Below are 18507 nucleotides of genomic sequence, written 5' to 3'. Positions count from 1 at the left end.
TTCACAAATACAGCTAGTGACAGCTTACCACGGAGCCTTTTTAACTAACTTCTTATAGATAAAAATTGTTTCCCCCCTACATCCCCATAAATCAATTTTATGTCATATTCCATGGCATCAGAGGGGACGTGTCCTGCTCAGCTCACCTCCCATCTACTCCTCCCCATGTCCCATGCCTTTTCTCAGCATGTCATGTGACCAGAGTGATGGTCCTGTTATATCTGCAAAGTCTACCGCATCTAAGTATCAGAGCACATGAAATCACAGCATGCCTCCATGGAGTAGTGATGGAAATTACATCTCTTCTTAGTTAGATGGATCATTAGGCTCAGCTCAATAGGAAGGGCCGGCTCTTCTGGCTCCTGAACGGCTCCCTATTAAATATATATAGAGAGCCGCAGGCCAGTCAGTCACCCCACACCACTGCACTTTTAACCCGATTGTATCGGGTTAAAGCGGGCATGATGAGCGGGTTAGGGGCGGGGTTAAGCGAGCCATCGGAATGTTATGATGAGATACATACATGCGGTAGATGTAAAAAGACCTTCGATGACATCACCCTGGCAACATGACTTTAAGTGCCCAATTGTGTAACAGACCTCTCTCTCAATGTTCCATACAGAAAAATCTGATGTAAATACTTTTGTGTAAAAACTACAAAAGTGCTTAAAAAATGATACCTTTATTGGCTAACCAGAAAAATTATATTTGTTGCAAGCCTTCAGGTGTTCCATACAGCAGCATATCATAGCACTGAGACCTGTCAATCAGAAACAAGGAGGCATGGCAATGCAGTTACCATTGAATATGCAGGGTCTCATTGGACTCACTTAGTGCCGTTGGACTTACCTCAGGTGATTTTCATATAAGTTTGCAAACTGATTTTTTTTAACATTGCAACCATGGAAAGGAACCACTTATGGATATGGGGAACATGTATCAAACTTTTTTCTTGCATTTTTCTTTATTTTTTTTTCAGTGACTTTTCTTGGGGCATGTGCTCATTGAAGACCTCTTTTGCGTCTAAGAAAGTCTCCCTTAAAGTTTTGCCATTGTCTACTTTTCTGCAGTGTTCCCTGAGTTAGCACTTGAATCCAGATGTGGAAGTTGTGACTTTTTAAATAAGAAAAATAGAAGAAAAGTCTGCCCCTAACCAGGCATAGAAATTAGCTTAGAGCTGATTGGCCACAGCCTCAAATATATAACTAGTCAGCCCCCAGTTTGCAGCCAGCCCCCTGTCCCCAGTATATAGCCAGACAATTCCCTGTGTATTGCCAGTCAGCTTCAGTATATAGAAAGCCAGTCCCTGTATAGAGCCAGCCAATCCTCTGTATAGAGCCAGCCAGGCCCCAGTATATAGCCAGCCAGTCCCCTGTACATAGCCAGCCAGTCCCCTGTACATAGCCAGCCAGCCCCAGTATATAGCCATCCGGCCCCCAGTATACAGTCTGCCAGCCCCCAGTATACAGCTAGCCAGCCAGCTGCAGTATATAGCCTGCCAGCCCCCAGAACACAGCCTGCCAGACCCAATATATAGCCAGACCCAATATACAGCCTGCCAGCCCGAGTATGTAGCCAGTCAGCCCCCAGTATACAGCCTGACATCCCCAGTATGTAGCCAGTCAGCCTCCAGTATACAGCCTGTCAGCTCCCAGTATACAGCCTGCCAGACCTCGCCCAGCATATAAAAATAATAAACTCTGTACTGACGCTGACCACCTGCCCCCACAGGTCCTTTTCCTTATCAAGTACTGCTGGCAGTTACAAGTCTATGCGTGCTGGCGGCGCACTGATTATGACATCAGCTGCTTGCAAAGCATAGGACCTGGCACTGCTGGCGAGCTGTTAGTTACAGTTGACACACCATGCTTCCTGATGCCAGCTCAGCTCCGGTGACAAGCTGTACCAGCATCAGCTCTGCAACGGATATATCCGTGTAGCTGTCACAGTGAAAATCGGCAGACATGTAGTCGTTGCATCTTATTTCTGAATGATTAAAGGGAATCTCATCCACTGCACCGTGTTCAGTGCGTGGGATCTGACGGCACACGGGTCCATTTCCGTGGGCTGAACATATTTGTGTGCAGTCTGCCTTAGGTAAATTCATTGCAGTGGAATGCATTTCTGTCTATTACTGCATGTTTGGTGGCCTGTGGCCAATATGTTTTTTTTTACAACACCCCTAATATGGTATACTAGTGCCATCTGCTGGCACAAAATTAAATCTTTTAAATGTTTATAAAAGTGGAATCGTAACATCTACGTGAAACCTCTTTAAGCCAACTATAGAAATTCACACCGAAGAATTTGGGGTGGTACTCTCAGAGATAAATGCATACAGAAAACTAAAAAAAAAAAAAAAATCCTACACAGGCCACCACAGACAAAACTTGTTCTCAGCATGTCATCTCTGGAAATGTAGGTTTTCTACATTGTTTTACTCTTGTACCTAGTTGCCAGCAATACCTCATGCTACTGGTCTTCAAAATGGTATCTCTCCATATATTAGATCAAAAAACGTCACGTTTCAACACTATTAGCTATTTGCCACCATCTGAAAATGGTGAGGAATTAAATCATAAAAAATATCAGTCATTTTGCTGTTAATGCTGTCTTTTTTATGATAATCAAAAAAGTATCTGTAAAACACTTTGCATATGGATGTCTATGCCCAGTCCTAGAGAAGCACAAAAAACTGACTTAGAGAAAGTAGCACTGCAATTCAAAAACGTATTAAAAAATCTAAATGCTGTGCAATTAGACTTCACAATATTTCACTATAAACATTATAGTCACATCTTGCAGCAGCATTTTAGAACAACAAAATGAACACCACTGGAAACACATCAAATCCATGTGGTTTTCAGATGCAGTATGTCAATGAGTATTATAAAATCTCACTTCCCTTCCATTTGAAGTCAGCAAACAGGTCTTAATAAGCAACGATCAGAGAGCAGTACATCTAAGAATAGGCCCAAATTTCTTTTGCCAGAGAATCAGAACATGTGTTTTTGAAAGTGGTGTAGCTATAGTAGTTGCAGAGATAGAAGTTACAAATGGGCCGCTAAGCCAAACTCCCTGCACCACATTTTCATGCTGGTGATGGGTTCCGTTCCTGGAAGCAACCCCTGCTGCAAGGTAACTGCAAGCCCTTGCTCCATGCTCCCATCCTCTCCTCTGTGTTGGCAGTCGGCTCTCTGTTCCTTTCTTCTCCAACTCCTATAGAATGCGGGTGTTGGCTCTTCCAGTTTCTTAAAGGACATGGGCGAAGATGTGCTCTCCCTTAGTTCCCCGGCTTGAGGCAGAAGGGGCTTGCATAAATTGAGGTCTGGGGAAGCACTTTTACAAAGTTCATATTCCGTTAAATTTTGGTACCCTAGGCAGACAAGAAAAATTTCAGTAGCCAGCCTGCTCCCCTGTAGTATACAGGCGTTCCCCTATTTAAGAACACTCAACTTACATATCTGGCTGTTGGTAATTTACTGTACTTTAGCCCTAGGCTACAATAAACATCTATAACAGATATCAAAGGTGTCCGTAATTTATTGTTAATCCTGATTATTATGACAACCCAAAAGTTTTAAAATCCATTTGTCACAGAGACCAAAAGATTTTGGCTGGGGTTACAATTATAAAATATACAGTTCCGACTTACATACAAATTTAACTTAAGAACAAATCTAAAGAACCTATCTTGTATGTAACCCACGGACTGCCTGTATAGGCAGCCCCCTGTAGTACATAGGCATCCCCCCTTTAGTATATAGCCAACCCTCCCTGTAATGTATAGCCAACCTGCCCCACCAGTAGTATATAGCCAGCCTGCTCCCCGGTAGTATATAGCCAGTTTGCCCCCCTGTAGTATATAGCCAGCCTGCCCCCTGTATTATATAGCCAACCAGCCCTCTCTGTAGTATATAGTCTGCCTGCCACCCCTGTAGTATATAGCCTGTTCTCTGTAGTATACAGCCAGACTGTCCATAGTATAGATCAAACCCCTGCAAAAAAAAATAATACTTGCCTACCCGTGCTCCCTGCAACTGCATGCTCCGTCCTCTATGACCCAGGTGGAGTCAGCACCTGAGCAATGATGTTGCCAGCCATGCGCCTAAGTCATAGAGGGCACTGGTTGCATACAGCAACCAGCAATATGTGTATCCTAAAGATACACATATCGCTGATTGCTACTGGGGGCCACGACGGCATCCCAGGATGAGAGACGACGAGGGTAAAAACAGGTTTCATGAAATTACTTGTATGTTGCCTACAATGACTTTGGATTAACCCTTTGCTTGCCAATTCCTTCATTATTATGCAGTGGGGTAGCAGCCATTGAGTTTTTATCACATGTGTTGTCGGCTTGTGGAAAACGCATGGAAAATGCACTGAAAACACAAATAAAAAACGCATGTGAAAAACTGAGACACTGACCAAACCCTGACTGCACTCTGATCAGACTCTGATGCGATCTGTAACGCAAGTGTAAAAGAGGCCTAACAGAAAAGAAAGTGAAAGTTACATGCAATTAGGGAATGTGATAGGATTGTCTGAAAATATGGCTTTTTAGAGGACATTTGAAAGTTTGGTAAATAGGCATTAGCCTGATAGTTTGAGGAAGTGCATTCCAGAGAATAGGTGCAGCTTGGAATAAGCCCTGGAGACGTGAGGAAGAAAGAAAGTAAGGAAGAAAGTTAATGTAGATCATTTAATAGTTTAAATAAATGAAAAGGGTCACTTTATCTATAGGAGTTAATATACTAAACATTTTTTAAGGGGGCTTTATTTTGTATTAAAGGTATTGATTGAGGTCACTTTATGTAATGAATTAGAAGGTTTACCCTGCATGCATTGCATACACAGATCTGTGATAATGTCATCAAGGTTCACAAGTCCTGTCCTTACTACAGCAACGAGTAAAGGTTGAGGACAGCTCACATTTTTTTATTTTAATAGCCACAATGGAAAATGGATGGGGGACACATGAAAAATAGAATAGAAAATTCAGGGGACACAGTGTGGAAAATGGAGCGTGACAGTATGGATTAGACAGAGGGAGTACCAGTATAGAAGATTCAGCAGGCACAGTATGAAAAAAGGAGGAGTTTACAATTTAATGAGAAACTTGTGTGATGGCTATCATATTTCTCTCCAGGCGCCATTTTGTTCACTGTTATCCATTTCATGTTCAGCCACCATATTGTGGTAGACGCAGTATGGAAAATGGTGGAGGAGCCAGTATTGAAAATGGAGGGACCACATTATGGAAAATGGATGGAGGGCATAATAGGTAAATTGGATGGGGGCAAAGTGTGGAAAATAAATGGGACACAGTATAGATTACGGTGGGTGACACAGTATGAATTAGAGGGCAACATAGTGGGGAAAATGGAGGGGAGAGACACAGTATGGAAAATTTAGAGGTATCCAGTATGTAAAATGGATGGGGGCACAGTGTGTGAAATGGAGGGGTTAAAGTATATAAAATAGTCGGGGAGGCACAGTATATGAATTGGAGGGGGCACAGTATGGAAATATGAATTAAATTTATAATTAATGGGCTATTATATGTAAATGATTAATTAGGAGAGGATTATATATATAATCATTAAATAGCATTACGCATAGAATATTTGACTGTGGATTATATGTATACAATAATTGATACAAGTGAACTATATATAAAAAGAAAATAAAGGAGAGCATTACAGTATATAAAACATATTTCATATGTAGGGACACTATATAAAAATTATAAGGGGTTTACTGAAGAGGCAATAAATAATATAATTCATAGGGGAACATTTATCATGTATTTAATTTATGAGCACAACATGCAATTTAATTTATTAAGGGTACAGTATTTATTCAGGGACTATATTTTGTAATATATTGAGGGGTTGCTCTGCAATCCTTGATATATGCAGGGGGAACAGTGTGGTTCTGTTATGGGGTAGTATGTTTGTATGTGCTGTCAGTTATCCAGATGGCATTTTACCAAATGTGACTGTGATATCTTTAGAGGCGCAGTATGAAGATGTGCTGCAATAAGCTATTCTGGAACTGTACCTGTGAGGTACAAGAAGCTAATTCTGCTTATAAGTACTGTATTCTTACCTTCTGACTTACCTTTTAGTGTGACAGCTCTCATCATATATAGTGTTATTTCCACTGTCAATGAGACAAGTCTGGTGATGCGCATATGCAGCCATGTTCCTAATAATGCATGAATTTCAGTGCAGTAGCACGGCTGTATACGAGCAACACCGCCGGGCTCTGCTTGTAGACACGTGTTGCTGCTGGCATCCGTACATAAACAGTAGATGGCAGTGACGGCACTCCGGCGGGAGAACAGGTGTAAGTGAGAGAACTATCTTTTTCCTCCTGAAGAATATATACATACATAGAAAAGTGTCCATGCTTTAATCCATGATGTGAGAATAAAAAGAAGTGGTCTTGTCAAGAACAGTAACACAGATTTGGGATGTCATTTCCTCCTAGACTACCATATGATGGCATCAAAACATATAGGATTAAGAGGCGGTGATGTTCTCTTAATTTTTACAGGTGCAACACTTCCAACAACAGAAAAATATCTTCACGGTCTTCTTTTGAAAGCATTGGAACTGGTTCATTTTGGAAACTTGGATATTATTTTCTGGCATACTGAATCATTTCTGGCCACTTGGAAAGCAATAAACTAAACTGTAAGAAGCTTGACCTTTTATTCAGCAGCTCATTATCTTTCCCTGATTTCATAAAAACAGGCTTCGTGTTGACCCACAGTTCATCAACGACTGGCAGCTGCTGTTGACTCACTTTCTGGGTGGTCACACAACTTATCAAATACAATTATTATTCAATGTTATATAATTATTATTCAATATAATATATAATAATATAATAAATATATATATATATATATATATATATATATATATATATAATATAATATAATAATAATATAATAATAATTATATATATATATATATATATATATATATATATATATATATAAAATATAATATAATTATTATTCAATGTTCATTTCCTAGACTGTCATATTTAGTATTGACTTTAGTTTTGCATATTAGATATGTCGTCATCAGTGGCATGTAGAAATTTATTTATATTACTGTAGTCCATGCTGGAGTTTGCAACATAATCTGAGATGCCGTACATAGAATACTGTCTTGATTTTATGGAGAAAATTTTCATTTTTAATGCCAGAATTCTAGCAAACAGCATCCACCAATGTCTGATACTCCACTCATTTTCTGAATTCCCAGTCGGTGTTTATGATCTCCAAATGTTAAACAATGGGGCTCATTTACTAAAAGTCACACTGCTCACTTTTGTTGGACTGTGCACCTTTTTTAAGAAGTGTCTGCACTGGGATTGTGCCGCACGCAATCCTTTTGTGGCGCAGCTGTCCTGGCTTCTATGCGACGCAATTTAGGGGGTGTGCCATTGGGCGGTCCGACTGATTCGGACTGAGCGCGGGATTTAACTTTTAAATTATGTCACACTGCCCTATGTTTAAGGTGCACCACAAAAAAGATGGTGAACTCTGTCGGACTTGAGCGGTGAAGCGTCACATTCATTTAATTGGGTGCACAATCTTAGTGAATCGCGGGACAGTTTTGGTGAACTCCAACGGGTATGTAAATGTGCCCAATTTAAGTAGAAAACCTTCCCCCATCTCTACATATTTTACAAGCTTGAAAACTAGTATAAACAAATATTAAAGCCTTGTAAATAAGATATAGCCTTTTAATTTTTGTTTTGCAAGACCTTTTTAAATAAATATTTGTGAGCCCTCTGCATTTTTAAAATCTTCAGCCCCTTTTGCTTTTTTCACATATTATAGTGCGTTCTTAACCCCATTTCCTCAATCAACATGCAGTAAATATCCAATGACAAAATCTAGGCAGAATGATAAAAATCATTATTTCATCAACTGTTATTAAAATTGACAGCTAAATTTTGCATTGATAAGCATTTAGACCATTCCAGTAATTTTAGGTATGCCACAAGGTTTACACCCCTGGATTTTGTGATTGTCTGCCAATTTTCTCTAAAGATCCCATCAAGCTTTGCAAGTTGGATGGAGACTGTACAAGCCATGAAAAGGGTCACATTTCCTAGTGCAAGGATAGGGAAACTAACAATTCTTATGCACCTGAGTAGTATCCACTCCTATACATAACCCCCACTAACATGGTTCATTTCCACACATGCATCTTCACTTTCCCATCTGACCCCACATCTTGGTACCCTATAGTGTTATCCATCTACTAACCCTAACACTCCCTCCCAAATACTGCAATAATGCTAAAATGAAGTTCTCCTGAAAATACTAGCACTACATATGTAATGCTTCCTAGAATAAGAGGTTTTAAAACCCCCCATTTTGTAGGCCCACATTGTAAATTGCCCCCTAATGCATGCCCCACGCTTCATAATGTCTTCCAATGTGACCCCCACACTTTATAATGCACCTGTCAATTACACTTCCCATTGCCTCATACTTTACATGACAACCTTATAATAATGCCCCCTAAATACGCTCAATTGTAGCCTGTTTACTAATAGCCCCCCCTCCCCCTCTCCTGCACTCCCATTCTCCATGTAGCTGCAGGGCACAGACAGCTCACTATGTGTAGTGAACTTTCTCTGCTTCGGTTCATGTGACTTTAAAATCACATGACCCAATTACATCATCAAAGGTCCTTCAGTGTTAGAGTCAGTGGCCAGGAGACAGATAATGCAGTGCAAAGCCTCAGAGATGGAGAGAAGCAGTCTGAGTGCTTCCCCTCTCCAATACAGCGGTCAGGGGGTCTGCCAGGGCTGGATTCTCACAACCTTTGGACTATATGACGCACTTTCCTGACGCACGATTTTCAAAAAATACAGTACTGTAATTGATTTTTTACTTTTTTTTTTGGTGGTCACCATATACAGTGATACCTCGGTTCTCGAACATAATTCGTTCCGGGAGGTCGGTTGAGAACCAAATTGTTCGAGAACCGAAACAAAAAAACCCATAGGAAATAATGGAAACTGGATTAATTCGTTCCAAGCCCCAGAAAATGCCTATTCACTGGCCTAATTTGTATATAATATGTAGAAAAACATGAGTCTCAACAAGAAATAAGAAAGAAAAGTGTATTTATTAAAACAAAAAAAATTAAATGTACTGTACAGTACAGTAAATTGTGTTTCATTTACTGTACCTGTACCAACCTTTATGGCAGGAGGGAATGAATGTGGAGGGTGGAGGGAAGGGGGATGGTTATTGTTCTGATGGGAAGTCCTCTTCAATAACAACAGAGGGTAACTGCTCTTCGGGTGTTTCTGTTCTCGGTGTCTTTTGCTGAGGAGAATCAGAATCTTGCTCTGCAGTTGCTTGTCTGATTTCTTTACGGAAGAATTTGTCAATGGTTTGCTGTTTTTTTCGGCTTTGCAAAATTTTGCGGAAAGTGGACATAACATTGTCATTAAAAATGTTAACTGCTCTATTTGCTACCACTTTATCAGGGTGATGTTGTTCAACAAAATTGGCGATTTCTGCCCATTTAGCACACATTTCATGAATAAGGCCACTAGAAATATCCTCCACTCTCTCCTCTTCTTCAGAAGAAATGTCTTCAACCATATCCTTCTGCTGCTGTTGTTGTAGGTGCATTAGTTCCTCGGTGGTTAACTCAGCAGCGTGACCTTCCACAAGTTCGTTGATGTCATCTTGTTGAATGTCAAGGCCCATGGTCTTTCCTATGGCCACAATATCATCAACCACAGCAACATCTTCATCAACAACAGGAGCTGACTCAGGTTCTAAAGGCTCACTGTCCCTTTCGGGCCAAAGTTTTCGCCATGCAGCATACAATGTGCGATGAGTGACATTACTCCAAGCAGTGTCAATCAAGTTTACACAATTCAGGATGTTGAAGTGTTGTATCCAAAATTCCCTCAGAGTTAACTGTGTGTCATTTGTCACTTCAAAGCACTTCCGGAAGAGGGCCTTTGTGTACAATTTCTTAAAATTGGATATGACCTGTTGGTCCATGGGTTGCAGAATAGGGGTTGTATTGGGGGGTAAGAATTTTACTTTTATGAAGCTATAGTCATCAACTAGATCTTCTTCTAAAGCTGGGGGGTGAGCAGGAGCATTGTCCATCACTAATAGACATTTTAATGGCAAATTTTTTTCTGTCAGGTATTCCTTCACTCGAGGTGCAAAAACTTCACGCACCCACTCTGTAAAGAATTGTCGGGTAACCCAAGCTTTGGTGTTAGACCGCCACATCACAGCCAATTTACTCTTCATGACATTGTGCCTTTTGAATGGCCGGGGATTGTCAGAATGATAGACAAGCAAGGGTTTTACCTTGCAATCACCACTTGCATTTGCACAAAACAAAAGAGTAAGCCTATCTTTCATAGGCTTGTGCCCTGGTAGTGCTTTTTCCTCTTTGGTTATGTAGGTGTTGGCTGTCATTTTTTTCCAGAATAATCCGGTCTCATCGCAGTTGAAGACCTGCTCAGGAACAAACCCTTCTGCCTTGACATAGTCACTAAATTCTTTTATGAAGCTATTAGCAGCCTCCTGGTTTGCACTAGTTGCCTCCCCATGCCTAGTGACGCGATGTATGCCACTTCTATGTCTGAAATTCTCAAACCAACCTCTGCTGGCTTTAAACGTGAAAGCACCTTCACCACTTGTACCAGGTGTTTCTGTGTTCAGGTCACTAAATATTTGGAGTGCTTTCTCACAAATAACGACCTCATTGATGCTGTCACCTGCTAACTCTTTTTCTTTAATGAAAATAAGGAGCAGCTTCTCCATTTCCTCCATTATCTGAGGCCTTTGCTTAGTTAACAGTGTAACACCTTTGGCAACACTGGCAGCCTTTATAACATCTTTATTCTTAAGGAAGGTAGAGATGGTTGATTTTGGCATGCCATACTCTGCAGACAGATCCGACACACGTGTGCCCTGTTCATATTTGCCAATGATTTCTTTCTTGAGTTCAATCGTTGTTCTCACAACTTTCCGCTTACCTTTGTCTGCATTACCACTTCTGGCTTTCTTTGGACCCATGTCTAAGGGTTAAATTCAGTGTACAGTACAGTACAGTAATTTGCAGTGACTCTCTCCACAAAGCGACTCTCTCTCTCACTAACTCACAATGATGACGCAGGCAAGGCGCTGGGCCGAATGAACGCCATTCGGCTCAACTCGGCTAATCTCGGACGTTCGGCTGTTCGAGTTCCAAATATTTGTTCGGAGTCCAAGACAAAATTTTCTGGAACTTCCTGTTCGAATACCGATTTGGTCGAAAGTCAAGGCGTTTGAGAACCGAGGTATCACTGTACCAGCGTTGGTGAACCTTTTCGAGACAGAGTGCCCAAGCTACAACCAAAACCCACTTATATGTTGCAAAGTGACAATTTAATCAGTAACTTATTGATCCCTGCTGTATCACAGGTTTTAACCCCTTAAGGACGCAGCCTGTTTGCAGGTTAAGGCTCGCAACTTTTTTTTGAAATTTGACCAGTGTCTCTTCCTGTGGTAATAACTTTTGAACACTGTTACTTATCAAAGCGATTCTGAGATTGTTTTTTCCCCACATGTTGTACTTCCTTTTAGTGGTAAATTTTGGCTGATAAGTTTTGCGTTTATTTACAAAAAAAAGAAAAAAATGGTGAATTTTTTGAAAAATTTGCCATTTTCGAAATTCAAAATCACCGCGTTTTCAGGTAGATAGATTTACCACCTAAATAACTTGCAGAATAACATTTCCCATTTGTCTACTTTACATTTTCATAATTTTTGAAATGTTTGGATAATTTATTTTGACGTCACGCGGCCTACAAATCGAATAGCGATTTTCCGTATTTTCGGAATTTACTATTTTGGGGATAAATACTGTTTGAAATCAAATTTTACATATTTAGCAACAAAACCCCCTATATAACCAACTCATTTTCAAATCTGCACCCCTCAAACTATCAGAAACAGCATTTACAAAGATTGTTAACCCCTTGAGATCTTCATAGTAATTGAATCAAAATGGCGGTGAAATTTAGAATGGTCAAATTTTGTCGGTTATACGTTCATTTAGCCCTAAAATTTACACATTTCCAAAAGATAAAAAGAGAATTGTTCTACAATTTCTCCTGAGTGCAGCGACCCCCCACATGTGGACATTACTTGTGTTATGGGGGCACAGCGAGGCGCAGAAGGGAAGGAGCACCCTGCAGCTGCCAGGATTTTAGTTTTCTGGTTGCCCCCTTTTGAAGGCTATAAAATTTTCGCTTTTCCGTTATTTGGGCCATGTGATGGCATTTTTTTTGCGGGACGAGATGTGCAACATCCCCCACCGGGGCCTAGCCCTTGAGGTGCGGCCTGGAGACAGCCGGGGCCCGCGGTACCGGAGTGGCTGGCGGTTGCGGCCTAAGCACGCTATGGTCACGGTGCTTGGTACGGGGGAACCGGAGGGCTGTCCTACCGCCTGGCAGGTCTCCAGCAGGGTGGTGTTGGCAAGAAAAGATGAGGGAGCGGCTGCTATAGCGGATCTCCCTGGGGCAACCCCTTAATGTCCCGAGTGTGAGTCTCTGGGTGATGGACAGGGTGCCGGTGATGAAGGCAGCCGTATTAGCAGGGACCAGACGGAGACAGAAGTTGAAGAAAACAACTTACAGTTCTTTATTCGAACCGGCAGGAACCGCAGCAACGTGCCTTTAACAGGTAGATGGAGTGCTGAGATGTGAGTTGGAGGGAGCCTCAGGAGATAGTTCACCAACCTGGATGTAGGGGGCAGGCTGGGAAGGCAGCTGTGTCCTGGTAGGAAGCTTCAGCTCGTCCTGTAGGGCTTCAGGTATCACCTTTAAAGGTAAGATGATACCCCTTTTCCTCACTACACTAACTCTAGTCTGATGCTCCACTCTTCAGAGGCAGGGGCTAAGCTCTTCCTGCTCTGGTATGGGCTAGACAGAGATTACTCACTCACTCTAGGATTCTGTTACTCTGGAATCTCTCTCTCAACTAGAATCCCCTGAGATCTGAGACCTAGAACATTCCTGGCCAGGGGGTTTTGTTACCTTCCTTTGGTCAGGTGGTGGCTGCTCCTCCAATCACATCTCAGCTTACAAAGGACAGGATGTAACACAAATCATTGGACAACAGCATCTTGCATCATACAAAATACTTAACCTCTGCCTTGCCAGGCAGGATTCACCACTGCAATACCCCTATGTCCTATCAGGACCATGTAGTGTAATGTGGGTACATGCAGGTGGGACGTATTCGCAAACACTACGTCGCCATTGCATCGGCGAGGGTGTTGCATACCCCGGGGGCAATTGAAAGAGCCGCCCTCGGCTCGACTATAGATGTTTTGGGGCACAGAGGGGGCTAAGGGCACTTCTAGGAAGTGCAGGCTATGTGAGGTGCAGGGACAAACCGCCCATGGTCCTGGAGACAGGCACCTGGGTTGGTGTCGGACTAAGACAACAATATGTAGCTGTATGACAGTTGGTCGCTGACGCCATTAAACCGAACTGTACAGTAGGAAAGGTGTGGTGTCATGTCCTGTAATCCACTCCTTGCACCAAGGCCTGTATATTTGTTTTATCAACGCTTCTTCCCTGGCGGCAATTATATAAGGTGTCTATATGCATTACATTAGCATATGCGACACGAGTACCTCCTGACTGGTATCCTTACCCATGTATGGGTGGCATCCAGGTGCTAACTGTGTAACACCCCCGGTCCCCTTAGGACCCGCAGTTTACGGACTACCCCCACGTGCAAACCTCAGTTTGAGGGATCAGGTAGCGGTCAGTGTTTTACATAGAAAGACGGTCCGACACAGCCACACTACAACCTGAAAAGCCTATGAAAGGGTTAATGCAGACTACTGGCATATATGACAGTGTGCAAACAGGTGGTAAATTCACATTGGCTTAGGAGCCCAATGGGTACACATCTTGAACGTTACAAACGTTACAGAAGTAGATAGGCTACTCAGGGTAGCAGAATAGCAAATGTCTCTTTTCCTGCAAAGAAAAGGCATGGAAGTGCAAACATAATGTCCGTACCTAAAAAGGAAGGCATTAAGTGCAAAATGATAATAAATTACATGGCAACTTTTCCTGGTAGTATCTGGCAAAAGTCTCTCAGAAGGTCTCTAGTGACAAAGTCCATCTTCTGGGTACAGCCCTTGATGTGGGGAAAAGTGCACTGACAAGCAAAGGGTCTCCTCTATTTGGAGAGGGACAGAGTCCTTTGAAGAAATCTCTGCTGTGGCAGAGGAAGGGGTGCTATCATAGCACAAGACAATGTATAATCTCTGGACTGAGATAAATAAGGGTGAGAGTCTCAGGACAGTTTCTGGCTCTTTAGGGAAAATGGAGATAAATACACAATATGTACACAGCATTCACAGTACCTGAAATAGGCTACAGCCCTTCAGGGGTTAATCTTGCTGCTCAAGAGCAATGGCTGCAGGCATGGGAGCAGGAACTGCAGCAGGGACATCATCAGCCTGGGTGAAGAAAGCAGTGTTGAAATCCGTCACCTGAAGACATCTGGTGGTAGACACTGGAACTGCTGACATGGAACACCCAGAAGCTGGAACAGCAGGGAGGTCATCTGCGGCGGCAGGCATCTCAGCAAAGGAAGGAGACAGGCACTTCTCTGGCTGACCTTCCGTAGCTGGGGGCGCTGTGGAGCGCATGATGATGACCGAAGGAGCTGTAACTTCTCCATTGCTGACAGCTGAAGGATTGTTGTTCCTGGGCTGACCTGTAGCTCTTGGGGGCGCTGTTGCGCTGGCGGTGGTAACCTCTGTAGCTGGCAGGGCGTTCTCACCGGACAGCCTGGGCCTCTTAGCAGGTGGTCCTGGATACTCCGCAGGACGATCAGCAGCATTAGATAAGGGGTCAGGCCCCTTTAAGAGAGTCCCTTTTGTAGCCGGGCCTCCTATGGGGAGATGTTGACCCTCTGCAGGGAGGCCGGACTGTACCCCAGCCGGGGCTAAGGGAGATATAGTCACAGTCACTGTGATATAGGCCCTGGGGGCCATGGTACTCACATCCGCGGTGGTCCTCAGGAGGTCCAGAATCGGAGGAGGCAGCCGCTGTGGAGAATCCACCATTGAAGACTGCGTACGGGAGACAGCAGTAAGCGGTGCAGCAGAGGAAGGTGCCCGAGGCTCGTGGGCAAGCCATACGACACTTGGTTCTTCATCTCGAAGGCTGTGCGGCATGTCGGCAGGACAGAAGACAGCACGTGGAGAAATCCAAGATGGCGGCTGCGCTGACTCTGAGGTACCTCGTGGGCTCTCACTGGCGTTGCAGCGCGGTAGAGTTTCGCGCCAGAGGGCGGAGCTTGAGTCTTTCCCGCCAGGAGTTGTGGCGGGCTGGATTTTCTGCTGCGCCACAGCGCGCTGAGGCAGGATTCGCGCCATACGCGCAGGGGGCGGAGCTTAGCGAGGTCTCTGGGTTTCCCGCCAGTGAAAGTTTTGGCGGGCTGGAATTACTTGCTGCGCCACACGCCTCTGAGGTGAATGCTTCAGGCGCAGCAGCGCCGGATGTAGCAGAGCTGAAACAGTTCTTGCAGGAATTAACCTCTTGAGTGCTGGAGCGGTGCTCGACAGCACGTGGCAGCAGTATAAAACCCGGATGGCAGCAGGGTTAGGCAGCACAGTCTTTTTAATAAAGGAAAGTCTTTAATGCCGTAATAAGGCACAGAAGTATCAATCCTGTTCGTGACGCCACTTGCAACATCCCCCACCGGGGCCTAGCCCTTGAGGTGCGGCCTGGAGACAGCCGGGGCCCGCGGTACCGGAGTGGCTGGCGGTTGCGGCCTAAGCACGCTATGGTCACGGTGCTTGGTACGGGGGAACCGGAGGGCTGTCCTACCGCCTGGCAGGTCTCCAGCAGGGTGGTGTTGGCAAGAAAAGATGAGGGAGCGGCTGCTATAGCGGATCTCCCTGGGGCAACCCCTTAATGTCCCGAGTGTGAGTCTCTGGGTGATGGACAGGGTGCCGGTGATGAAGGCAGCCGTATTAGCAGGGACCAGACGGAGACAGAAGTTGAAGAAAACAACTTACAGTTCTTTATTCGAACCGGCAGGAACCGCAGCAACGTGCCTTTAACAGGTAGATGGAGTGCTGAGATGTGAGTTGGAGGGAGCCTCAGGAGATAGTTCCCCAACCTGGATGTAGGGGGCAGGCTGGGAAGGCAGCTGTGTCCTGGTAGGAAGCTTCAGCTCGTCCTGTAGGGCTTCAGGTATCACCTTTAAAGGTAAGATGATACCCCTTTTCCTCACTACACTAACTCTAGTCTGATGCTCCACTCTTCAGAGGCAGGGGCTAAGCTCTTCCTGCTCTGGTATGGGCTAGACAGAGATTACTCACTCACTCTAGGATTCTGTTACTCTGGAATCTCTCTCTCAACTAGAATCCCCTGAGATCTGAGACCTAGAACATTCCTGGCCAGGGGGTTTTGTTACCTTCCTTTGGTCAGGTGGTGGCTGCTCCTCCAATCACATCTCAGCTTACAAAGGACAGGATGTAACACAAATCATTGGACAACAGCATCTTGCATCATACAAAATACTTAACCTCTGCCTTGCCAGGCAGGATTCACCACTGCAATACCCCTATGTCCTATCAGGACCATGTAGTGTAATGTGGGTACATGCAGGAGGGACGTATTCGCAAACACTACCTCGCCATTGCATCGGCGAGGGTGTTGCAGATGCTTTTTCCAGTGTTACCATTTTGGGGTTGGTATCACCTATTGTTGAAAATTTGGGAACTTTTTTTGAGGTCATGAGTAGAAAAGCATCAATTCTGTACTGGATTTTTTACTTTTTTTTTTTTTCGTGTTCACCATATAGCCTAATAATCCTGTTGTCTTTATTCTATGGGTCAATACGATTACGGGGATACCAGACATGAATATTTTTTCTTATGTTTTACTAAATTTGCCAAATAAAACCCTAATGTGGGGAAAAATCTATCATTTTTGCATCGCCGTCTTCCAAGTGGCATAACATTGTTACGTTTTTGGCTACAGAGCTGGTTGATGGCTTGTTTTTTGCGGGACATGTTGTTCTTTGCAACAGTACATATGTTTTGCTGATCACTTTTTATTGCATTTTTAGTGGGATATAATAGGTAAAAATCATAATTTTTGGCGGGTTTTTGGCGTTTTTTTTTTACGGCGTTCATCATATGGGTTCAATAGTTATTTAGTTTTATTCTATGCATTGTTACGGACGCGGTGATACTATATATGTGGGGTTTGTGTTATGATTTAGACTTTTTTGAGCGTTATATGTCTCTTTATATGTTTTGGGGCTTATGGGCATTTTTAGTGATTTATAAAGTAATTTTTTATTGAAAAACATTATTTTGTACATTTTTTTACATGATCCACCATGGGATATGAACAAGCAATCATCTGATTGCTTGTTCTTGATAATACTCTGCAATACTAACGTATTGCAGGGTATTATCAGTGCCAGCTTATGCAGATGCATAGGCTGACACTTTGCCTTTAAGATGACGTCACAGACGCCATCTTAAAGGTAAACCCTCCAGGCTTCTCTGGGGTCCCGATCGGACCCCAGAGGAGCCAAAACAGCGATCGCCCCCCGCCCCCGGAAAACGGTGCGGGGTGGCCGATCGTGGGGTAAAGACCCCCAGAAGGCATGTTAAATGCCGCGGTCGCATTGACCGCGGCATTTAACGGGTTAAACACCCGCGATCGGAGCCCACTCCGACTGCGGGTGTTAGCCGGGGATGTCAGCGGTAAATTACCGCTGAAATCCCGCGGCTAACTATGCCGGTTCGGCTGCTATACAGCGCTGAACCGGCATCGGCTCTGCGCAGTAGCTGTACTGCGCTGAGCGCTAATCGCGGGACTCAGCGCAGTACAGCTACGGTGCAGAGCGCTAAGGGGTTAATTGTATTGGTATCCTGAGTTCAACAACAAAAAAATAGAAAAATGGAGAAATTTGGATTGTAGCTTCCCTCCAGGTCCCCTGAAGAAGAAGGATCAGGGAACCCAGAGCAGGAGTTCCAATGACAATCCATTTCTATCCAGCCCTTCCTGCTCCTCCTGTAGTCCTGGCAGCCAAGGATGTTGCTGAGGATAGCAAGGATAGCGCTGAGCTTGGCACATCCTGGGCTGTATAGGCCCTGAGTCTTATGTGGCAAACTCTATGTTGGGGTGAAGGCCTGGGTGCCACCTCTGGCACACGTGCAATAGGGGATATAATAACAGTGGCGAACCTAAATAACATGTTAAAATTATTCAAGGTGTCAGTACCATTACTGTGATACCAAAATGTCAGTATTTTTACTTACGTTTTACTAATTTTGTACAATAAAACCTCACGTTGGGGGGAAAAAAAATCTATACATTTACATCACCATATTCCAAGTAGCATAACACTTTAAATTTTTGATGTATATAGCTGGATGAGATCCT

The 18507-nt window shown here is 43.6% G+C and overlaps 1 protein-coding gene across 1 annotated transcript; it reads right to left on the bottom strand.

The window, feature by feature from the left end:
• Positions 1-9292: 9292 nt before the first annotated feature.
• LOC140122857 (tigger transposable element-derived protein 1-like) lies at positions 9293-11101 on the bottom strand. Its single transcript, XM_072144102.1, has one exon. It carries the CDS (start codon positions 11099-11101, stop codon positions 9293-9295), a length of 1809 nt encoding a protein of 602 aa, XP_072000203.1.
• Between the last annotated feature and the right edge of the window lie 7406 nt (positions 11102-18507).

This window comes from Engystomops pustulosus, chromosome 3 (genome assembly GCF_040894005.1).
Source record: "Engystomops pustulosus chromosome 3, aEngPut4.maternal, whole genome shotgun sequence".
Classification (NCBI taxonomy): domain Eukaryota; kingdom Metazoa; phylum Chordata; class Amphibia; order Anura; family Leptodactylidae; genus Engystomops; species Engystomops pustulosus.
Note: the sequence above shows the minus strand (reverse complement) of the source record. Positions and strands in the feature narration are given on the sequence as shown.